Raw genomic sequence first — 23,045 nt, forward strand, 5'->3', positions numbered from 1 at the left:
ATTAAATTAAAATGAATAGGGTTAAAATAAATATGAACAAAGAGGCAAAATTAAAAAAAAAAAAAAAAAAAAAAAAAATAGCTTTTCACTTAATCAAAATGGTAGTGGTGGGTGGAAGCAAAATGAAACAGATAAAATTGCTAATATTGCTAAAACTGCTAATATTGCTATATTGCTAAAATTGATAAAATTGATAAATAAAAAAAAAAAAAAGGGAGTCTGGCTAAATCACTAAGAAGGTAACATTAACTTCCCGAGTGGGACGCACGCTCTTTCTTCATCTTACCTTATCTCATCTCATCTCATTTAAGCGATGGCTGTACAGCACGCGGAGGTCAATGGATGAATGAAAACATAAATGTACATTTTTATGGCGCAAAGAACCGTGTACGTCAAGGGGCCCTCTCTCTGGCACTGTGAAACATCTACCAATAACGAACGTGCATATTTGCCAAGTAACGCAACATATATAACACGCAATTTTATATATTTTGTTCACAAGGGGAAGCACAAATAAATACGTTTAATTGCGCGCTCGTTTACGCATTCGCAAAAACGTAGATAAAGCATGTACAAACGCGTAAACGCCTGCGCGAAAAAAGGAAGAAAAAGCAAAGAAAAAAATGAAGAAAAAAGTAAAGAAAAATGAAGAAAAAATGAAGAAAAAATGAAGAAAAAGTGAAGAAAAAATGAAGAAAAAATGAAGAAAAAGTGAAGAAAAAATGAAGAAAAATGAAGAAAAATGAAGAGAAAAAAATAAAGGGCTAAAGAATTTTAAAGCTAAGGCGAATGAGATGAAAAAAAAAAAAAAAAAAAAATGCAGAGCGCATGACATATATTTGTATACCATATGGATATTTAAAAAAAAAAAAAAAAAAAAAAAAAAGGCAATCCAAAAAGAGCGTTGTAATTTTTCTAGAGCGGAATAAAAAATAGCGTCGCTTCGAACACGTAAAATTGATAACGAAATAGCGGAATAAAACAATGATTTGTAAAGAAAAAAAAAAAAAACGCTCTCCCGTGAAGAGAAGAGAACCCACAACGTGTAAGTAAAAAGTAGCAAGTTTTAACTTACGTTAAAGATGATTATATTATACCCCCATTTGCTGGCACGATGACGTGTGACGCCGTTCGCTCCTTTTTTGCACTACAGTGATAAAATAAACAGGTGTTTTTTAAAAAAAAAAAAAAGGGGGAGGGAGGAGTGCACAAAATGAGTGTACATATATATATAGTATATACTATACGTACATTCCATACATACCGTACATTGTATATATAATGTACTATGCAATTATATAATCTCACACGTGGGAGTTCATGCGTGACGCTTTGCGCCCCTCGAAGGGGGGGGAGGTTTGGCGAGGAGGAAGAAGTGCCAATGGAGAGAGTCACGCGTGTACAGTTGATTTATCAGAACAACCTCCCCAGCGCGTAGTATATATAGTCACCGCGGGGGCAAGTTCATTTGCGGCTTCAAAAGGGCCACCTCGCCGACTGTATAAGCAGCACATATAACGGCAAGTGGAACAGCAAATGGAACGGCAAATGGCACATATGTACGTGTAGATGGTATTAGGCCCGGTGTTTGTTCTCTTGTTCGCGCTTGACTGTTGTCACCCGCGTGAATCGCGCAAAGGCACACCCACTCGTGCGTGTGCAGAAAAACGTCGTATGGAGGGTGCGCATGGTCAGGCACAATGCCGCACATGTACCATGCCTCACATGTACATGCGTGCGTTACTCAAGGCATTGCCTGCGGATGTTATTGTTACCTGAACAGTTTTTCCTTTGGGTTGTACGATAGCCCCAGCACCGGGTGACGTAGCCCGCCCTGCGCGCAACGCTGCTGCAAGGAAATTTGTGCTCGCGCGGCAGTTCGTGGCGACCGGTGTACGACGACCTGAACAGTCAGCAACAACAAAATGGGTACCGCCTATCTATATAGATGTACATTTAGGCACGTGGGTAACTCCTACTCGCCCATGTTCTTACCCTCGCCGTTGCGCCTTACCGGGGGGGAGAACATAAAAATGAAGTAAATGCTCATAAGAACTTCCAAAGTGGAGTGAAAAAAAAAAACTAATCTGCGAAAAAAAAAAAAAAAAAAAAGGAAAAATATTGTGCCGCATTTCTGATGTCATATTCTGGGGGGGAAGCAGAAGCTCCCTTGCCCGCGTAGCGGTCAAATGGGTTAAGCGGTTCGCAAGAGGGTAGCAAGTACACCTACCCATACATGTGCACACAGGTTATGTATTTATTATGCATGTATGTGCTCCCTCAGCTGTGCCCATTTGTTATGGTCCCACTTTTCGCAAAAATAGCCCCCCAGTAGGCGCTGCTAAAACAACCAGGTTTGTGAAACGCAAGTGCGCACGTATAGCGGCAAAGCATATAAGGGGAGAGGCGTAAAAACATCTAATGGAACAACTCGCCTTCTTTTTTTGGCCGCTTCCCCCCTGCACTGCGCAATGATTAAAGGGTGGACGGCCTGTTTAACGCGTCAAGCTATATGTGATCCTCCGCATGGTGTTCCCCCCCCCTTGCGGTTCTTCTTCTTCTCACGCGTCCACGTCGCTGCTTAACCCGGAAGGCCGATCGCACATTATGCATATGCAGCTCGCTCACACATGCACAAGCGCGACGTGAAGCTTTGCGCATATGCCAATCGGGAAAAGGAACACCATCATTCGTTCAATCCTTAAGTGGGAATTCACAAAGAGGTGATTATAGCAGTGGGAAGACGTTCTAGCGATATGCAAACATTTATTTTATTTTTTCTTTTTTTCGCCACGTCAAAGGAAAAATGAAACAAGGCAAAAATGTGGCAAGAAATTGCCGCGCATATTTCGCAGCGCAGAAATAATTGCAGCAACTGTGCAGTTATGTGGTGTGATTTGTCAGCTTCACAAAAAAAAAAAAAAAAAAAAAAACTATACACAGTAAAAGAGGCTTGTCCTATTTGGCACGCACATCTTCGCAGGTGTTCTTTTTTTCGCCCCCTCGAAGGAAGCTACCTTACCGCGTACATGCAGCGTGATGGCCCCGTGCCCCCCACTGCGATTGCGCCAAAGGGGTAAAATTGCACAGGAATGAAATATGAATGTGCACATAATATATACATATGTGTATGTATGGGTGCGCGTGCCCTCACGTGGGGAGACAAAGAGGCCTTCCCTTTTTATTCCCCATGTTTGAGTGGCCCCTCTCGCGTGTGAAACAACGGTAGTGCCACTTCGCATTATGCGCGCGGGGAGAAATAACGCCTGATGGATAAGACGTGCGCACACTACATATGTGCATGCATTTGTGTGTTCTTTGTGGGTACCCTTCAGCATAGGCGCGCCGAGACGCTGAGAGGCCGCGACTCCCCTGTGGAACGCACTAACCGAATGGGAGCTGGCCGAGAGGAGTAACCACCATCTGCTAAGCGCATAGTGAAGGATGAAAAAACAAAAGGAGAGAATAACCACGTCCGAACTGGGCACTTGTTCTACACAAAGCGATGCAGCGCTTTTGAATTAACTCCGTTTGGCGCCCCTAGCAACCTCTTTAACAAAAAAATACAACGCAGCGAGCGGCACAGCCGGCTGCAAGTCGTATGCTTGCGTTTTAGAAGCGGCCTGATTGAAGGTGCACCTCGTAGTCACAGCGCTGCAATGCTTCGCAGTAACGCCGTTATGTGATGCTTCTCCCGTTTGATGTTTCCCATGTGGGCGTCCTGCCCAACTGGAATACCCTCCCTCTACCGTCTTCCCCCGGCGCGCATTCCTTTGCCCTTTCTACATGCCTGCACCTAGTGCATCGTAAAAATGGTCGAAAAAATGTGTTCACTTTTGTGCGTGCAAGAAGGGAATCCCACCGCAGGGGTGGAAAGGGGTCAGTAAAGACCATGTCCTTTCGCGTATGTTTCAAAAGTGAAATGGAATTGCACCGGGGAGGGGAAATTGCGCAAATCGCGGCAAAAGGGGGGTTGAAGGGGGAGGAAAAAAAGGAAAAAAAGAAAAAAAAGAAAAAAAAGAAATACGTATCATAACGCAGCATAACGCAGCATAACGCAGCGTCGCGTAACGCCCCGTAACGCCGCCCCTCCCCTCCGTTCAAAAAGGCCATCATAAAATTAAATGCGCGTATTTCCAAGTTAGACATTCCAAGTGCAAATTATTTTTCAATGTGCGCAAAATTCTGTTGCAGAAAAAATACAACACCATGCACAGAACTGTTCTATATATGCGCACCGGGTGGAAGTTTTTTTAATCACGCAAATTGTTAAAAAAAAAAAAAAAAAAAATCACTTTGGAATAATCGCGAATTTTTAGCTAAACGTGTAACATGTGGAAAGGGGCCAAATGGGATAGTAGAACAGAAAAAAAAAAAAAAAAATAAAATAAAATACATTTATTTTTTTCTACCCATTTGTTTAATTTCATGTTAACCTAGCTAATTGTGCAATTGGAAGTGAGCACAGGTGTGCATACTCGTATGCGCGTTTTCTTCACCCTGGGTAAGCGGCGTCAAGCGGAGCTGCATCACGGGAGGTTTCAACCGGGAGGGGGGCGAAATACAAACTGTCCGCGTGATCTACTCCCCCCTGTGCCTACACCGCAGCTACACCGGAGAAGCGAAGTGCACCCCGAAAAGCGTCTAACCTAAGCAGACCAAATGGACGTTAACAGCAAGAGAAAGAGCATTTACTGCTACAAGGATCGGAGCCAAAACAACCTCAGCGGCAGAAGCTCCCAGGAAAGCCTTTCAAGTTTGGGGGACTACTTAAGTAATCATCCAAGTAGCAAAGGGGGCAAAATAAATTTCATGAAAAACTACTTTTGGTTTTTTCAAAGTAATAATAATTCTAAAAAGAATTCGCACGATTCCATTTTTTACGAAATTAAAAGTTCGGATGGAAATAGAGCGAGCAGTCATCAGTTAGGTGCAGACGTGGAAGCAGATGCGGAAGCAGGCAGCCAACGTGTGGTAGGGAATAGCAACCATTGGGGGGATTCCAATGGGGACCCACTCGGGGAGACAAACGAAGAAGCCAAAGGGGTGTACTCCAGGAAGTCCTTCTACTCTATTTACGATTACACGGACGAGAGTGACTACAACACGTTGAGGGAGAACGAGCGAGATGACTTGCTCTGCCAGCAGAAGACCTTCGAGCCGGTCGCCAGTGACAGGTGCCCCAACAGGGAGAGCGCCCGCAACTACATGCATGTGTACGACACGGACAGTTCGCGCAGCGACGGCAGCGATGGGGGGAGCAGCGGGGGGAGCAGCGGCGGGAGTAGCGGTGGGAGAAGTGATGGGGGAAGCGATGTGAACAGCGATGGGAGCAACAAAAACAGCCATGGAAGCATCGATCGGAGCAGCGATCGGAGCAGCTATGGGAACGGCGGGGGACACAAAGCGCTCCCCGCTCGAACGGAACGAGGCCAGGCCAAGCAGAGCCCCCAAAAGAGAGACAAGAAAAAAAGAGCAGAATGGACACCCCAGAAAAGAATGGAACACCTACTAAACAGCTACAAAATAAAAAAAGGAAAAACAAAAATGCAATACGTAGGAATATCAGCCATCCTAAAGAAATATATATACATTACAAAGAACGAAAAAATGCTATTTTTTAAAAAAAAATTGAATAAGAAGAAAATCCTTTTGAGGAGCAAAATTAAGAAGCGGTACAACCGCTGTAGCACATTTTACCATTTGCAGAAGAAGCAAACAAATGCAGTGGGGAGGAAAAAAAAAAAAATGAACAAGTGCCATTTCTTCAGGTACCTTTACTGCTGCATGCTAAAGAAGAAGCTGCAGATTTTCTACAAGGCGAGAAAATTGAAACGGCTCATGAGGTACGTGTCCAGTCAGGGCTGGAGGCGGTCTTACGTGAGTCAGTTCGGCGCGGGCAGTTCCATCGACGCGCTAAGGGGAGCAGCCGAAGCGGCGGATGCAGGCACGGTCGCAGATGAAGAAGCATATGCAGATGAAGATGCATATGCAGATGAAGAAGCATATGCAGATGAAGATGCATATGCAGACTCAGCCGCAAACTCAGACGCAGCCGCATCAGTATCCGCATCCCAAGGGGAAAGCACTTCGAACCCCTCTGCGGCGCCCCCTTCCCATAGCGACACCAACAAGGCGGAGGGATTTGTGTCCGTGCGCAGCTGCCCCAAGAGCCCCCCCCGGGATGCGCAAGGTTCCTCCATGCACCGACTCAGCAGCGGGAGGAGCACTCCAAACACGGAAGGGCACCAATTGAAATATAAAAAGAAAGACACAGCATATGCAGACGTGGAGAGCTACTCCAGTGTGTACATAGAAAACCCTCAGGAAAACAAAAAAGGGAATTACAAAATGGAAAAGGAACCAAATCGCTACGAAGAAGTGATAAGACAAAGCCATACCAGTGATAAACTTACAAATGGCATAAAAAACATGCCAACGTATGACTGCCATAGGAATGAGGAGGAAGAAATCTCCATCTGTGCCAGCTGCAAAGATGCATACATTGATCATGTGAAAGATAGAAGAGAGGAAAGAAAAAGAGATAATTACATTCTCTCGGAGGAGATAATAACCTTAAAAGGAATTGTCCTATCGAAAAGGGAAGAAAGCCTTTCCGATGTTCAGCCGCAAGAGATAAACAACGTGAATGACTTGGCCATCTACCAAAACAGCCACAGCGATGTGGGAGGAAATCCAAACGGTAGTGATTGCCAACAGGAGAGCTTCAAAATGGACTCCGTTATAGACAGGGAGGTGCCCTCCCCAGGCGAAATGAGCGGTAGCGCCTCCAGTGAGGGCTTTGAAAAGGCGAGTTTTCGTTCCGGTCGGGGAGAGTGCACTGCTGAAATGGAAGGGGCTATTGAAGGCTGCTGTGCCTTCAGCGGGGAGGAAGACACCGTTAAGGGTAAAGGGAGTAGCGAAAGTGGCAGTGCATTCAATGGGGAACAAAGTAGCGTGAAAGGGAAAGGAAGTAGCGAAAGTGGCAGTGCATTCAATGAGGAACGAAGTAGCGAAGAAGGCAGTGGTCCCAGTGAGGAGGAAGCCATTTCGAGGAGGAGCGCTCGCAGCGAAAGTGGCAGTAGCTTATGCGAGGGGGACGACGCGAGCGGAAGCAGCAGGAGCGGAAGCATTTCCCTGAGCAGCAGCAGCAGTAGTAAGGCGAGCTACGACGTCAGCATAGCGTACATCGAATCCTCCTTTATGGAGGAAATCCACCGTGGAGGTAGCAACGGGGGTATCCACGGGGGCAGTCACGGAGGTATCCACGAAGGTATTCACGAATGTAGCAACGGAAGTAGCGGAGGTAGTCACGAAAACGGTAGCAGCGGAGGCAGCCGCGAATATAGCCGCGGCTCCAACTGTAGCCTAAGCATATGCCAAATTCGATCGCAGACAAACAGCCAAAATGACCCTGGGGAGGATGGACCAAGTGACGCTTCAGTCATAATAGAAGAGTCCAACCAACGTGAAGAAAAGAAAGAGGAATCCCCCTCGGGAAGTGCAATTAGCAGGGAAAGTTTTATCGGCATGATAAATTTTGGGACAGAGGAAAATGTGCACTTGGCGGGTCGTCTCCACGTGGAAAAGGAGGTGCAAGATGGGGGGAAAGGCGCACTTCAAGAGGAAGTAGAAGTGGAAGAAGAAGCAGAGGTAGAACCAAAAGAGGTGCTTGAAGAGGAAGAAGTAGATGTAGAATCCAAAGAGTCACCTGAAGTAGAAATCGAAGAAGAGGTAGATATAGAACCCAAAATGGTGCTTGATGAGGAAGAGGTAGATGTAGATTCCAAAGAGTCACTTGAAGAGGAGGTAGCAGAGGTAGAATCCAAAGAGGTGCTGGAAGAGGAAGAGGTGGATGTAGAATCCAAAGAGTCACTTGAAGTAGAAGTGGAAGAAGAAGCAGATGCAGAATCCAAAGAGTCACTTGAAGAGGAAGAGGTGGATGCAGAATCCAAAGAGTCACTTGAAGAGGAAGAGGTGGATGTAGAATCCAAAGAGTCACTTGAAGAGGAAGTGGAGGAAGAGGTAGATGTAGATTCCAAAGAGTCACTTGAAGTAGAAATGGACGACGAAGTAAATGCAGAATCCAAAGAGTCACTTGATGAGAAAGAGGTAGATGTAGATTCCAAAGAGTCACTTGAAGAGGAGGTAGCAGAGGTAGAATCCAAAGAGGTGCTGGAAGAGGAAGTAGAAGATGTAGAACCCGAAGAGTCACTTGAAGTAGTTGCAGAACCCCAAAAAACCAGTGAAGCAGAACCGCGCGATACGCGCAAAGTTGTTAACTCCGAGGAGGAAATTCAAAACAGCATGGAAATGGAAATAAGAAAAAGCATCGAAGAGATATTCAAGACGGTCATAGACAATGACCTTCTCACGGCGGGTTCCGAAATTAAAAAGTTCGATGCGTGCTGGGATGCGGGGGGAACAATAGGAGACGAGAGGGACAGCCTTAAAGGGGAGGTGGCGGACGAGGTGGGTGGCAAGTCAGATGGCCAGCAGGGGGAAGCGGAAAATGAGGAACAGGGAGAAGCGAGCGAAGAGGAACATGAAGAAGCGAGTGATGAGGAACAGGTAGAAACGAGTGAAGAAGAACAGGGAAAAGAGAGCGAAGAAGAACAGGGAGAAACGAGCGAAGAGGAACATGAGGAGGTGAGCGAAGAGGAACTGGTCGAACAGGAGGAACCCAGCGAAACGGCAAATGACGAATCTGGAGAAACGGCAAATGACGAATCTGGAGAAGCGGAAAAAGACGAACCTGGCGAAGCGGAAAAAGACGAACCTGGCGAAGCGGAAATCGGCGAATTGGAGGAGGGGGTACAAAGGGAACTGGCGTGCGAGGAAAGCGAAGCGCTAGATGACAACGCCAACGAGGTGGTAGGTGAGGTGGAAGCCGAAGAGGCAGAAGCGGAAGACGTAGTAGCGGAGGACGTAGTAGCGGAGGACGTAGTAGCACACAACGTAGCAGCCGACGACAAAGTGCTGCTGAGAAAAAACGCCTTCTCCTTCAACACGTACAAGAACAGCGAACTCCGCTACGGGTTCAGAATGGAATCACTTAGCAACTTCTTCCACTCGTTTGAGAGCGTGAACAGCGAGTGCGCGGATTTGGACTCGGGCGGGGAGGGGGAAGAAACGAAGGAGGGAGATCAGCAGCAGGAGGAGGGAAAACAAAAGGGAACGAAAAAGGGGGCTCAACAAGCGGCTCAAAAGGGGGCTCAAAAATCGGCGCTACAAAGAACCCCCAAACGAGAGCAAACCCCAACGAACACGCAGAGCATGCAAAACGAGTCAGACGCAGGAGCGAACTTCAAACTGAACGTGCAGACGTCGGAAGAGGCCCACCAACTGTACTCACATCTGCAGAACCGTATCATGCGGGACTTTAAAAGAGGGTGTCTGAAGAAAATGAAGAAACTGTTTAACAAGAAGTACAAGCAAATGGAAAAGGACATTTCGGACAATATCAAAACGATCGTGCACAACTTTAACAGTCGAGATGAAGCCCTCGAGGGGGGGGATCAGTCTGACCCTAACTTGAAGAGCGCGCGGAGGAAGCCCCGAAAGAAGCACCCAAAGAAGCATCGAAAGAAGGGTAGGAAATCCCGCCTAACGAATGTACACACCGATGGGCACTGGGCGCAAAGGGGCAGAAGCCTTGGCGCGAAGGAAGAGACAGCGCTGTCCGTTGATAGTTCTGCCGGTGGTTCTCCTAACTCCTCCATCGGCACGGATAAAGGTCTTCATATTGGCGAGACAAACAGGGATGGGCACACACTGCATGCAGTTTTGAATGAGAGCGATCGAAAGGACAGCTCAAGCGGAGAGGTGCTCAGGGGCGACGAGGCGCAGGTGGGAACCCCCAAGCGGGACATCCGTGGTAGTCAGGACAGCTTGCGCGGAACACATTCGAAGGTGAAGCAGCAAACACAGCAGGATATGCAGACGCAGCGTGATATGCAGACGGAGCAGGCTCATCAACAAGTGGCGCACGCTCCCCAGGGGGGTAAGAACAACCCCCTATCGCTCAACAGTGGAGACGAATCATTCGAACGGGAAGACCACCGCGCAAGCGCACATCACCAGAGTAACCAACTGGAGCTGGGCCTTTCCACCACCAATGACTCCATGGACCGGACGCAAAAATACTTCCTGCAGAAATTAAATTGCGAAAAAATATGCCTAGTGACGAACGAACTGGGGAACAAGAGCAAATTATTTAATCGCATAAACGACCTGACGAAGAAGTGCATCGCGGACGTCTTCATCCAGAGGATAAACAGCATTCGTAGGGGTCACCCCCTGTGGGCTGGTACCACAGCGGAGGGAAAAACACCCACGGGGGGTAGTCCCCTCAGGGAGACCAAATTAGGAGATAACCATACGATGCTGCTTCCTCACCAGGATGGCAACGTGCAAAGCGTACATCAGTCAGACAAGGCAGAGGAGAGCAACCCAAATGAGTACCCCCTTGAGAGATATGAAGCGAAACCGAAAGGGGAGGACCACACACAATTGGGAATGAATAAAAGGTCCAAGCAGATCCATCCCTTTAACAATTGCAACGAAATGAAACTACACTCACGTGAGCAGAAGCTCAAGCGGGTGGCCTTCCTAAACTACGTGAAGCAGAAGTTAAGCAAATCGAAGAGGAATGAAAAGCGCTTAAGTGCCAAACGGGTTATAAAATGTTACCGCCCATGTAGAGGAAGCAACGTGCCGCATGTGTGTTCTCCGGGAAAGCACCCTAATAAGGGAAGCCTCATCACTCATGGGGGGATTAGCAACGTACGCGGTGTTAATCATGTTTATTACCTCCAACGTGAGGATGCCTACCAGAAAAAGGGACCCTATAAACAACAAGCAGGTGGAAAACTCGTCCAACTGTATTTCCCCCACTCGGAAAGTACCAACAGGGGTAGAGTGCCGAAGAACCTGTGCATCACCCCCAATGTAATTTTAAAGGGCAATCATAGCAACGTCCCATGTATGGTGAAGAAGTGCCCTGATGGGAAACTCGTCCCATATATAGCGAACCAGCAGAATGGACAGCAGGTACATGCACAGTGGGGGTACTACCCCCTTGGCGGGGGAAGCACTACCAGCATGACTACCAACATGACGACCAAGATGACTACCAACATGACGACCAAGATGACTACCAACGTGACTACCAACGTGCCTACCAACAAGATGAATAACCATCACATTTGCCTCCGCAGAACGGATGGAAATCGCCTGAATGGTTACTACGTTCACTCGGGAGACTCACTCGAGGGGGCTCCGTCAAACGAGTGGACTTACCACTTCGCGTTCCTGCAGAACAGACTCCGATGCAAAGCTGCAAGTGGGGAGTTGCCAAACGGGAAGGTTAAAATGTGCGTCAATAAAAACAGCCACACGATCAACAAGTATAGGCGGTGCAACAGGAGAGAGAAATGCGGCGCGTGCAGGGAGAACCACGTAGGACCCGGGGGGCACCTCAGGGGGGCGGTCAACCATAGCGGAGCCGCCAACCACCGCGAAGCGGCCAACCACAGCGAAGCGGCCAACCACAGCGAAGCGGCCAACCACAGCGAAGCGGCCAACCACCACACATGGGGGGCACATCCGGACGCGCCTTCTTCCGAGAGCAAACACGCACACACCGCGGCGAAGCTTCACTGCGCGAATAGCCAAAGGGTAAATAATTTGAAGGCCAGTAGAGGCGCGGCAATTTTCCTCGGCCACGCTGATGTGAGGCACCAAATGGGTGGAAACGCGGGGGGAGCAAACCGGGTGGTCCTCGTGGATTATAAGAATGGCTCCTTGGGGGGGAAGGGTGCGAGGGGGTCAAGTCAGGAAAGTCCTGAAGGACAGATGCGCCGATTGCTCCAAGCGGGCCAGGCGACCAAACTTGGAATGCCAGCCAGGAAGGTGTCTCCTCTCCATATGGGAATTCCAACCGGGAAGGTGTCTCCCCCCCAAAGGGGAATGCCAACCAGGCAGGTATCACTCCCCCCGGAGCGCACCCTCCGCACCCTCCGCAAGGGGAACTTCCCCACGAGCGAAATGGATGGAACCACCAGCTTCTACACCCAGTCGAAGCTGTACAAAGACACGACGCTCAAAACGAAGAAAAAAAAAAGCAACCTCTTCACCGTAAATCACAACATGCTGCAGACGCCCCACCAGTATGATTCCCAGAGGGAGCGAAAAATATGCTGCAGCATGGGCGAGGGAATTTTTTGCACAAACACTTGGCACGCGGATGAACCTGACTCGAAGAATTGCATTTTAAAAAACATATGCGGTGCATATGGCTATAGCGATCAGGGCGCTACAAAAAGGGCAAAAAATGAGATTAACTCGTTCAACGGGATTGCATCGCTCAGCGAGATTGGCTCACACAACGCGACTGCCTCCCACAACGCACACAAATACCACGTGAAGGTAAAAAAAATTTGCCCCAGCCAGCGAAATCAGGAGGGACACACGTGGGGAGACGAGGGCGGCTTCAAAAACGTCCTCTTTTGCAACGCGCATGACACGAATTTTAAAAAAATGGGGCTCAAAAATAGGAACATTGAAAGCTTCCACATTTGCTCCATTAACTCCTCGCGCTTGGACGAATTCCCAAATGTGAACTACCGCCATCGGATGGAGAACATCTGCATATTCCGGGACTTCTGACCCCCTCAGGGGGTTCCTTCCTTGGCTCGGTACTCGCTTTCGATGACGTAGACCTGCGGTGGGGGGAAGCGGCACGTTTGGAGCACGCGGCGCGCAGTGGTGATCGATTAGCGGCGAGCGCTTCGCCCTGGCCGCTTCACAGCTTCACAGCTTTTCCTTTTTGCGGCCGCCTTCTCCGTACCTTGTCCGACTTGTGCATGATGAAGTTGCGCTGGGGGCAGGGGATGACGATGCTCATGTTGTTCTCCTCGTTGCAGCGGTAAATGCCGATGACGATGGAGCCCCGCTTGAGGTACTTCTGCAGAGGGGGGGGGGGGGGGGGGGGAATCGCATTGGGGTTGAGCTACATTAGAGAAGCAGCACATGTGGAGCGGTACATTTGGGCGGCTCCGCTGGACCGCTTCGCAGGACCGCCCCGCCGAACCGCTCCGCTGCCCCACCTGGAAGAGAAAGAAGAAGTTCCTGGAGTGGTACTTGGGGTTGATGCGCCTGAGGAGAAGGTCCGACTTTACCCTCTTGGAGCTGTCGGCGTAGGTGCCGCTTATGAAGGCCTCAATGGTGTCGATGCTGAGGGAGTTGTTCTTGATGGGGAAGGTGTAGCCAATGAAGTGGTAAATCAGCTCATCGATGAAGACGCTGGCGGAGGTGAACTGTAAAAAGTACAAATAAAAATAATAATTGTCCACGAAAATGTGCTCGATTTTTTTGTAGATATTTTCCACGAGCAAATTGCCGTACTTAAAAAACTGGATTTGCTTTTTATAGTTTTCGATGAAGAGCAGGTTGTGCGCCTTGTTCATGCTCATGTGCGTCATTCGGTTGGGCATTTCGCCTTCGCCTGAGCGGTTGCCTTCGCCTGTGCGGTTGCCTCTTTGCTTGCCCTTTGCTTTTCTTAAAATGTCGATGTTCGTGTACACGTCGTTGTTCAGGTACTGGACGGACAGCGTGTTGTTGAGCTCTATGAGGAGGTAAATATTCCTCCTCGTCTTTTTCCCCTTATCGTTCACGAGATGTGCACGCGCTTGGCCGTTCGCAGTTTGGCCGTTCGCGGTTTGGCCGTTCGCGGTTTGGCCGTTCGCGGTTTGGCCGTTCGCGGTTTGGCCGTTCGCAGTATGGCCATCCACACTTTGACCATCCACACTTTGACCATCCACACTTTGACCATCCACACTTTGACCATCCACACTTTGACCATCCACACTTTGACCATCCACACTTTGACCATCCACACTTTGACCATCCACACTTTGACCATCCACACTTTGACCATCCACACTTTGACCATCCACACTTTGACCATCCACACTTTGACCATCCACACTTTGCCCGTATCGCTCTACAGAATTTCCACATGAAGTGTTCATTTTTTTTGCCGCTCTCTTTTGGTGCAAATAATTTTCATACCACGTGGACTGCCTACCCTCCTCGCGTATGTAGTAATCCACCAACGCATCGTTGACGTCCCTCCTGCGGAAAATATTCTGTATGTTGTTGAAGATGATGAGCAGGTCACTATCGTTATGCTCGCACATGTACTCGAAGTAGTTTATATTTTTGGCCTTCTCATTGTACGAAATGATGTTATGATGGGAGTTTAGCTTTAAATAATTTTTAAAAATGACGCATTTTTTGCACTGCAGGATTCCTGCGAGGATTAAATTGTACAGGGATAGGGGCGACTTCTGGATGTAGCAGATGCTGTACTTGGCCAGCTTGTTGTTGTGGATGTAGGACGGCACTTGGTCGCTCAGGATGACGATGTTGTGTCGCCTCCGCTGGTGCAGCACCTTCAGGAAGGTGTTGATGGATTGCGGCCAGTAGACCAGGATGATGAAGTCGTCCCGCGGGGGGGTGACTCCTCTGCCTCTGCCTCTGCCTCTGCCTGGTTGGTCTTGCCCCGCGTTAACCGCTTTCCCTTTTCCTGGTTTGTCCCGCGGGGGGGTTGCCGCTTCTCCTGGTTGGTCTTTCCCCCCCCGCCTGGCGCGGAAGTACTGCAAGGCCTGCAAATAGTTGTCGACGCGGAGGATGCTCAACACAGGGTTGAAGTACACCCCCGGTTGGGCCTTCAGCTTGTTCATCTCAGTGTAGTAGTGCTGACCAGCACTGGGTGCCGACGCGCTTTTATTCCTCCCCCTTTTTGCGGCGTCACTCTTTTTGACCTTCACGTAGTCTATGCAGTTGAGCCAGTCCAGCTCCACCTTCTTCAGGCTCTGTATCTTCTGTAGAATATTGTACTTATCTGTGAGCAGAATGAATTGGACGTCTAGAGAGGTGTAAACAAAATGGACTGGGTTTAGGACCACCTCATTGTACTCATTTATGATGCCTATGAGGAAGGCGTTGTAATTCATGAACATATACTGCACAATGGTAACGAAATGGAAGTGGAGGAAGCTCTCCGGCAACTTTATTTTGTATATATTATATTTTATCCCCTTCATATAGTGCAGGTAATTATTATACGAATTGTAACAGATGTTTTCGTCAAACTCGTGGGAGAGGAAGCTTCGGAATGGCATTTTATTTTTTGCTCCTCCTTGGGTGATGCTCTTCACCCTTTTCAGGATGGACGCGGTGGGCCTGCTGCTCCTCTTCTTGCGGGGTGCGCTCCGCTCGGCTGCGTCCCCTGTGCGGAGGTCAATTCGGTAGAAGCTGCCGAGCGGTTTGCCATCGTTGTTCGGTTTGCCATCGTTGTTCGCTTTGCCAGCGGTGTTCGCCTTGCCATCGTTGTTCGCCTTGCCAGCGGTGTTCGCCTTGCCAGCGGTGTTCTCCTTCCCATCGGTGTGCCGCTTATCCGGACCGCTGGCGCCCCCCTCAGAGGAGGAGCCAAACGGGGGGGCCTCCGTGTTGACGTCCTCCTCCAGGTTGTCAAAATATTTGCTCAAAATGTACGTGTGCTTAGACTTCAACTTCTGCGGTGTGTTTATAAAAAAGAGGAGAGTGAGGAGAAACATGCCGGGGCAGTCATCCAGCGTTTTCGCAAAAAGCTTCATCTTCAGCTCGTTCAGGCAAATGATATTCCTATTGCTGCGTTTGAGCAAAATGCTATTATTACACATATTATTTAGGAAGACAGAAATGCATTTGTTAAAAGGTCCAAGAGAGTTAATTTCGTTGTACCGTTTTAGAGTCTCCATGTCGTTGTTTATATTATGGTGCGTGTTCATAACATTGTTGCAGATGAAGATCCCACTGCTGAAGGAGATGATTTTTTTAATCTTCAGAGGAAATGGCTTGTTGAGATCGTAGAGACAAAGGCTAATTTGACAGGACCCCTTTTTGTTAAGCAGGCGAATGATATTTAGGTAAAATTTAACCGGGAGACTTGTCAGAAAAATGATCTCGTCCAAATTGTTATACGTGGACTGTAACTCATTAATGATCACGTAGAGAGCGATCGGCTTCATGTGTCCTATGATGACAAAGTAGCGCGCCCCAATGTTGGGGATTTTCCCGTATATCTTTTTCTCCTCCACCATGTGGTTCTTCAGGTACCTTATCTTGTAGTGTATGTAGGTGAAAATCATGAAGATGTAAAACGTGTGGGTAATTTTGGCTTGCAAAGTGTATGGGAAGCAAGTCCCCCTTCCCATGGCCGCTGTGGATACGGTCTGCATGCCAGAAAAAACGTAATCATATATTTGGTAGTCACCCCTACAGGGCTGCTCAATTAGCAGGTGGATACAAGCATAGGTATATATGACGACTAGAATTTGCACCGAGAGGGTGATCACTGGGAAGTTTATCTTATTATGGTTGTTACTCTGGCCAACCAGATTTTCTATGCGCAAAAAATTGAGGAAGCGAAATGGACACGACAGGTACAGCCACCCATGCTTCTTGAAGGGGCAATTCGTCACGTACGAAACGAGGAGGTAAAAAAAGGGGCTATTCATTAAGTTTAGCAAAAACCAAAAACTTAAAATATGCTTCGCACAGAAGAAGAGGAAGAATTTTATGCATATATCGTACAGGATAAAGTACTGTATGTACGCTTCTATCTTTGTGAAGGCGGCAGGGATGTAGTCCGTATTCCAGTTGAACATACCCGTGTCGGTGGCTATATCATTCCTCCGCAAATAATGATACACGTAAAGCCAGGCGATATGCAACATGAGGGTAATCAACAAATCGGAGATAATGAACGAAGTGTTTTTGCAAAACTTTACGAACACCACTTTTACGTTGACTATAAATTTGAGGAGTAAATTATGCCACCTGGAAAAGTCCGTGTCTTTCTGCACGTGCTTATTTCGATCGTAGAAGCTGTGTAGCGTGTACTTGTTCGTGTCTGACTCCAGTGTTGGCAAGTAACTCGTCTTCCACCTGTTCATTCCCCTCCTTCTATGCAGCAGGTTATTCAGCATGAAGCACATGTACTTCTTTTTGTTCTTCTGGAAGCGAATGCTCTCCTCTGTGCACTCTTCATTTTGGATGTTCAGGTACTTGGTGTCGTACAGGAACGACCCCGCGTGTTTGCCCTCCTTCTGCCGCTTCTTCGGGTGGTTATCAGCGGCGATCCGATTAGCGGCGACCCGATCAGCGGCGACCCGATCAGCGGCGATCCGATCAGCGGTGAACTGATCAGCGGTGTACCGATCAGCTGCGAACCGATCAGCTGCGAACCCACCCGCGACGTCCCCGTGGACGCTTTCCTCCCCCCCCGAGTCGTTCAGCTCGATGTACTTGATAATGCGGTCCTTCATCTTCAGCGACTTCCTGCGGTCGTTCAGGCAGAGCTTCTCGAACTCCTCGCAGCTGTCTATGATGTACTTCTTGTTCCTCCCCGCCTTCTTCAACACGTAGTCGTTTATTTCGTTTTTGCTGTACTTGCCTCTTCTTTTCCCCCGCCTTCTCTGCCCCTGCGGCTGCGGCTGCAGGTTCGCCGGATCAGCCACGTAAGGAGAGCTTCCCCCCTTGGGGGTGCTTCCCCCCGAGGAGGAGCCCTCCTCGCTGGACTCGCTCTCCCTGCTGTAAAACGTATCAGCTGCTCCCCCCGACGGTCGCCTCCCCCCCCGAGAGTACCCACGGCCAAAGTTCACATTTTCAAAATGGTCCTGATTCATATACAAAAAACTGGTGTCCACCAGATGGTCGATCTTCAAATCCTTGTCATTGCTTTTCCTTTTCAGTGAACCTTCCTTCTTCAAAGAGTAGGAATAAATTTTCCTCTTCCTTGTTTTGTAAAAAAGGGTATACTTGATCGAATTGGTTATTTCCGCGAGAATGGCTAGCAGGTACGACGCGACGTATATCAGCAGCAGGGCCAGCAGACTTGAATAGCGAATGGAGGCATCATATATAGACATGAAATCCAGGAAGAAGTAGGAAGACCCGATCAGTATCGCCGCGAACACGACCCGCTCAATCAGCGTGCGTATTACTATCATGTTGTCTCTCGTCTTCCATCAGGTGGGGTGATGCCCTTTGCTCTGCGCGCTCGACGGGGGGGAAGTTATCTAAGAACTGGTTCAGTATACCTCCAGAACGGCCCCTCTCTCCTTACCCCCTACATAAAGGAATGTACCAACTGGTGGTAGGAGCGCATGGAACTCCTCGCACTAAAAGGAAAAAGGAAAAACTGCTTTCATCAGATGGATACGCTCCGTGGCGCCTCTCCCCTTAGCGTCACACTGGACTGAGCTGAGCTTCACATGAGAGGTTGCACATGCGAAACCGCTCCCATGGCAGCCAAGCCGCGGACTTGTTCGGACATTCGTGCCTTCGAGCAGAAGCCGCACCGGCGGTCGTCACCCGGGCGAAAGCAGATCGCCAAGGTTTGCTAACCCATGGGGGGCAAAAAACGAAAAAAAACGAAAAAACGAAAAAACGCTAAAAATAAGGAAAAACCCAAAAAATAAGGAAAAACAATAAAAAAAACCAAAACAGCGAAGGAGTAAATGAACCTAGCAAGGGGCTCAGCCAAACGCCGCTAACAAAAGGATACAACTTGGGGTCACGCTCATGCGCATGTGCTGTTCGTGCCCAATTTAGCTTCGCCCTTAAACGGGCTATCCCCTCGAATTAAGCCTTACGCCTTTTAAAATTGCCCCGTACATTGTGAAGGCGATTTTTTTTTTTTTTTTTTTTTTGCACACGAGTGGTGAATAGATATGCAGGCAGCTATAAAGAGTAAGAGTCTTGCAATTTGAGTGACCCCCGATCGTTTTTCTACCCCTCTTTCTTTCAATTTCATCACGTTTGCAATTCTGTGCATGCGGCGAAGGCTACTTTTCCGAGTTTCCCACTTTCAACACAGTTGTACGTTTGGCAAACGCCCGTGTGCGCCTTTTCCCAAGTCGAAATTTCCCCATTTTTGCCCCTCGGGTTGGTCCCATCGACGGGAACTCCCATCTGGTGGAAGCGTCACCGAGCGCGCGACTCGTTCGGCTTCATTCCGAGTGATCTACCACCCCTGTTGCGCCACTGACAGGCTGAAGAAGTGTAAACAGGCGGACCCCTTTTGCAGAAAAGTGAAGACGCATTTTTACTCCTTTTTAAAACGCTTCCTTCCACTTTTACGTCTTGCTCAGCGACAACAATTTTACAAGTGCAGGAGTACCTCCAAAGAATGGTAACATACGTGCGAGTAAATATACGTGCACGGGGAATGGTCCCTATATTTTGGCATTTTTTTTTTTTTTTATTGCAAATTGAAAACGCGTTTGGTGATGTGGGCCCACTGAGCGGAAACGAGGACGTAGGCGCATGCGTACCCACACACGCATATGAGCATGTGTGTACATATACACTTGCATGGGCATAGAAAAAACCTTTCGCATTTTTCCTCTTTTTCTGCTTGGCACATCAGCAAGGTACATGGCCAACATGATCCACACGAACATTAAAAAAAAAAAAAAATAAAAAAAAAATTAATTTGAAGAGACAGACAGACGGGGAGACATACGGGGAAACATACGGGGGAGGGGAAAAAGAAAAAAAGGAAGAGTTCAGAATCAAAGGAGCACAGGGGCATACGTGCGTGTGCATCGGCAAATGCGCATGCTGCCTAGGACGGCACGGCCAAACGCACGCTCGTCGGCGTGCGTTCGAGCGCGCCGCTAAATTTCGTGCCAAAAGGGTGATGAGTAATTTGTGCAGTCACGCGGGGAGCAGCTAACTAGGCTAACTCGGTTAACTAGGCTAACTAGGCTAATTGCCGCTAACTGCGCCGGCTGCGCCGCGGTGGCGGCCGCCTAGCTGAGGTAGTAACCCAGGAGTATCTTGGTGGACTCGTTGAAGCCGTGGGCGGCGGCGGGGCCCTTCTTGGAGCGCACCTCGTGGAAGTAGTCGCGCACCTCCTTGGCCAGGACCTTGCCCAGCTCGACGCCCCACTGGTCGAAGCTGTTGACGTTGAGCAGGTACCCCTCGGCGACGACTCTGGATTCGTACAGAGAGAGCAGCAAGCCGCACGTGTAGAAATTTAATTCGTCAAACAGTAGCAGAGTGGAAGGTCGGTTGCCTTGGAAGACCTTATGGGTTAGCAATTCTGGAGGCATCTTCTTTTTGTTCATTTCGTTCTCGTGGGCTACCTCCTCTAAGCTTTTCCCAACGGCCAAGGCATCGGCCTGCGCGAAAAAGTTAGTCATGAGCTCATCATGATTGCTCACTTTTTCACTTGGGAAATGAAGAGGGAAGTGGGAATGTTTGAAGCCGATCAATTCTACGGGAATCATCTGCCCCTGGTGTATTAACTGGTAGAAGCTGTGCTGGCCGTTGGTCCCTGGTTCTCCAAAAAACACCTGACATGTGTTGTAACTTACAAGGTTGTTACTTCGGTCTACCGTCTTCCCGTTACTCTCCATGGAGAGCTGCTGAATGTGAGCAGCAAATTTTTGCAAATTTTGAAAGTACGGCAAAATGGCTACATTTTTACAATCCCAAAATTGGTTGTTATAAAAGCTGGTGAGTGCTAGAAGGACAGGGATGTTCTCTTCAAATTTTGTTTTTAAAAAATGCTCATCCATATCGTGGCAGCCATTCAGGAACTGCCTCATATTTTGATAGCCAAAGGCAATGGAGAGAGGTAAAATACCTACTGCACTTGTTACAGAGAATCTTCCTCCTACCCAATCCCAAAATTCAAATACATTTTCGCGTACTATGCCAAACTCGTCTGTCAATTTTAGGTTGGTACTGACTGCAACCATGTGTTTGCTCAATTCTTGGTCATCCTTTATTTTTAAACTTAGCCAGTGTTTAATAGACCTCGCATTCAGCATCGTCTCCGCTGTCGTAAAAGTTTTCGAGATGATCACAACGAGAGTGTCCGTCTGTTCTATGTTGTGCACAGCCCTGTTGATATCGTTTGGGTCTACGTTGGCCAGAAAGCGGACGTTTATCATTTCGTCTTGGTCATAATTCAGGTTGAAGTTGCTTGCGGCGTCCGTTTTGCACACCTCATTTTCCATTTTTTTTTCCTCCTCCTCCTTCTTCTTCTTTTTCTTCTCCCCCGCCACGCTGTTGTAGTGGTAGTACTTCATCGCCTCGTAGACGAACTCCGTGCCAAGGTAGGACCCCCCTATGCCTATACAGATTAAATTTTTAAACTTTGTATTTTTGCAAGTCTTTATGGTTCCGTTTCGAATGCTATCCGAATATGCCTCAATTTTTTTTAACACATCATGCACATTTTCTAGAACGTTTTTTCCATCCACTACAATTTTGTGTGTATTTATTTTTTCGATTGGAATTCTCAAGGCGGTGTGAAGGACGCTCCTATTTTCTGTCATGTTCATTTTTTCGCCCTTAAATGTCTTTTCGATTTTTTCCTTCAGCTTTACCTCCTCCGCGTACTCGATTAACTTGCTGAGCGTCTTCGGTCCATACCTTTGGCGAGACAGGTCCATGTAGAAATTTTTAAACTTTTTGATCAGCTGCTCCGACCTCGCTTTGTCCTTCAGGTACTCCTTCAGGTGCACCTTCTTCTCCTCCTCGCTCAGGCTCACCAGCTCTTTGTAGCTCTTCAGCCCGGTCACGTCCATGGTTGCGGGGGAGGCGGTGAAGTGGCGCAGCTGGGAAGCGGCGCAATGACACGATGAAGCGAGGAAATGGCGACGCAGCGCAAAGACAGCGTGGCGGCAGATCAACTGGGCGATAAAGTGGAGGAATCCCCTCGTCCCACCTTCGCCAACGCGCTACCCTGCCGAGTGGATGGTAAAGGCTGAAAGAGAATTCGTGTCCGCGCCGTGTCACCTAAACGGAGGCACACATACGTGTTCGCATTTCACGCGCTCTGTCAGGGGGAGATTCCCGTGGGGCAAACGCAACAGTGCTATTACACCTGTTTGGGTTACCCCGCGGAGGTGACTCGGCCGGTCAAGCGGTGAAGGGTGGTGGAAAATCGGAGAAAAGGTGACGAAAAAGTGGCGAAAAAGAGACGAAATTTTCGCAAAAATTTTGGGCAAAAAAATAATAACACAGGGGAGTCACCAATGCAGTTAGCTCAGCGCACGAGGTGAAGGGGTGCGCGCTGCCAAACACACACTCGGGGGGACGTGCAAGCACGCGCAGATACATATGCACGTATGCGTAAGCATACCAACGCGAACGTGAACGTACGTATTCGCACTCGTACACGTCCGTGTGCCTTCGCGGGTTTCCAATGTGAACATAAAAAAAAAAAAAAAAAAAAAAAAAATTGTTCTTCTGATTATGTAACACCGCCAAAATTGCAGCAAAGTAAGTGCGCAATTGAAAAGGGCTCAAGGGGTGATTTCGTGTATCGTTAACATTTTTTGCATTTTCCCTGCTCGGTCGAGAGTGCGATTGACTCGCAAGCTTTATCGTTCATTTCGAGGTTGCAAACGAATGACAAATGTTCATTCCTCTATGCTACGCATCAGTACTGACCAAACAAATATGTACGTGGCTGGCAAGCGAAAAAAAAAAAAAAAAAATAGTACGTTCACTTTTATTAACTCCGTTTAGTTCCTTCGCAGGAAACGACTTTACGAGAGTTTCAAACGTATGCGCCACAAGCAGAGGTGGTTGCCAGAGCTCGCGCCCATGTAGCTGTCACGCATGTACGCATAGAGGTTTTACGCAAAAGGGAGTAAAATAATATATTTTTATTTTTTTTTTTTTTTTTGCAAGTTCTCACGTGCAGCAAAATGTTAGCAACTAAAGCTGCGTACAGGGTGTCATGCAATTTTCGCCAAAAAAGCAAACTTGCAAGAAATGTAAGTAAATGCGGCAAAAAAAAGGAAATAACTCTGCCAAAAGATTGTAGATGTTTGTCAAAAGTTTGCCAATTTGCCAGTTGCCAGAATTCGCCAAATGTTCGCCCCCTCGCGCGCGGCAGGTTAGGCACATTAAATTGGTAGTCAACGTTGCAAGGGGTGGGGGGTGAAAAATAACTTCCCCTTGCGAAAAGG

At 48.1% G+C, this 23,045-nt stretch overlaps 3 protein-coding genes across 3 annotated transcripts, besides 18 other annotated features; 1 reads left to right on the forward strand and 2 right to left on the reverse strand.

The window, feature by feature from the left end:
* The first annotated feature begins 173 nt into the window (after positions 1-173).
* Positions 174-202: a microsatellite.
* A 491-nt stretch (positions 203-693) lies between these two features.
* Positions 694-714: a microsatellite.
* A 42-nt stretch (positions 715-756) lies between these two features.
* Positions 757-782: a microsatellite.
* Positions 783-1,988: 1,206 nt separating this feature from the next.
* Positions 1,989-2,015: a microsatellite.
* Positions 2,016-2,262: 247 nt separating this feature from the next.
* Positions 2,263-2,301: a microsatellite.
* A 505-nt stretch (positions 2,302-2,806) lies between these two features.
* Positions 2,807-2,829: a microsatellite.
* A 1,338-nt stretch (positions 2,830-4,167) lies between these two features.
* Positions 4,168-4,187: a microsatellite.
* A 475-nt stretch (positions 4,188-4,662) lies between these two features.
* Positions 4,663-12,669, forward strand: PVX_084725 (hypothetical protein, conserved; the record flags this gene model as incomplete). Its single annotated transcript, XM_001616562.1, has 1 exon — positions 4,663-12,669. One exon carries the CDS (start codon positions 4,663-4,665, stop codon positions 12,667-12,669), a length of 8,007 nt encoding a protein of 2,668 aa, XP_001616612.1.
* Positions 6,071-6,094: a microsatellite.
* Positions 6,867-6,894: a microsatellite.
* Positions 12,372-12,404: a microsatellite.
* On the reverse strand, positions 12,536-18,059 carry PVX_084730 (hypothetical protein, conserved; the record flags this gene model as incomplete). Its single annotated transcript, XM_001616563.1, has 3 exons — positions 12,536-12,722; positions 12,851-12,967; positions 13,110-18,059. 3 exons carry the CDS (start codon positions 18,057-18,059, stop codon positions 12,675-12,677), a joined length of 5,115 nt encoding a protein of 1,704 aa, XP_001616613.1. The 3' UTR covers positions 12,536-12,674.
* Positions 13,049-13,101: a microsatellite.
* Positions 16,021-16,043: a microsatellite.
* Positions 16,184-16,234: a microsatellite.
* A 577-nt stretch (positions 18,060-18,636) lies between the features above and the next one.
* Positions 18,637-18,658: a microsatellite.
* Positions 18,659-18,819: 161 nt separating this feature from the next.
* Positions 18,820-18,850: a microsatellite.
* Positions 18,851-19,412: 562 nt separating this feature from the next.
* Positions 19,413-19,438: a microsatellite.
* A 427-nt stretch (positions 19,439-19,865) lies between these two features.
* Positions 19,866-21,653, reverse strand: PVX_084735 (glucose-6-phosphate isomerase, putative; the record flags this gene model as incomplete). Its single annotated transcript, XM_001616564.1, has 1 exon — positions 19,866-21,653. The coding sequence occupies one exon, from the start codon at positions 21,651-21,653 to the stop codon at positions 19,866-19,868; it is 1,788 nt and encodes a 595-aa protein (XP_001616614.1).
* Positions 21,654-21,977: 324 nt separating this feature from the next.
* Positions 21,978-21,997: a microsatellite.
* Positions 21,998-22,180: 183 nt separating this feature from the next.
* Positions 22,181-22,206: a microsatellite.
* Positions 22,207-23,045: the final 839 nt, after the last annotated feature.

This window comes from Plasmodium vivax, chromosome 13, assembly GCF_000002415.2.
Source record: "Plasmodium vivax chromosome 13, whole genome shotgun sequence".
NCBI lineage: Eukaryota > Apicomplexa > Aconoidasida > Haemosporida > Plasmodiidae > Plasmodium > Plasmodium vivax.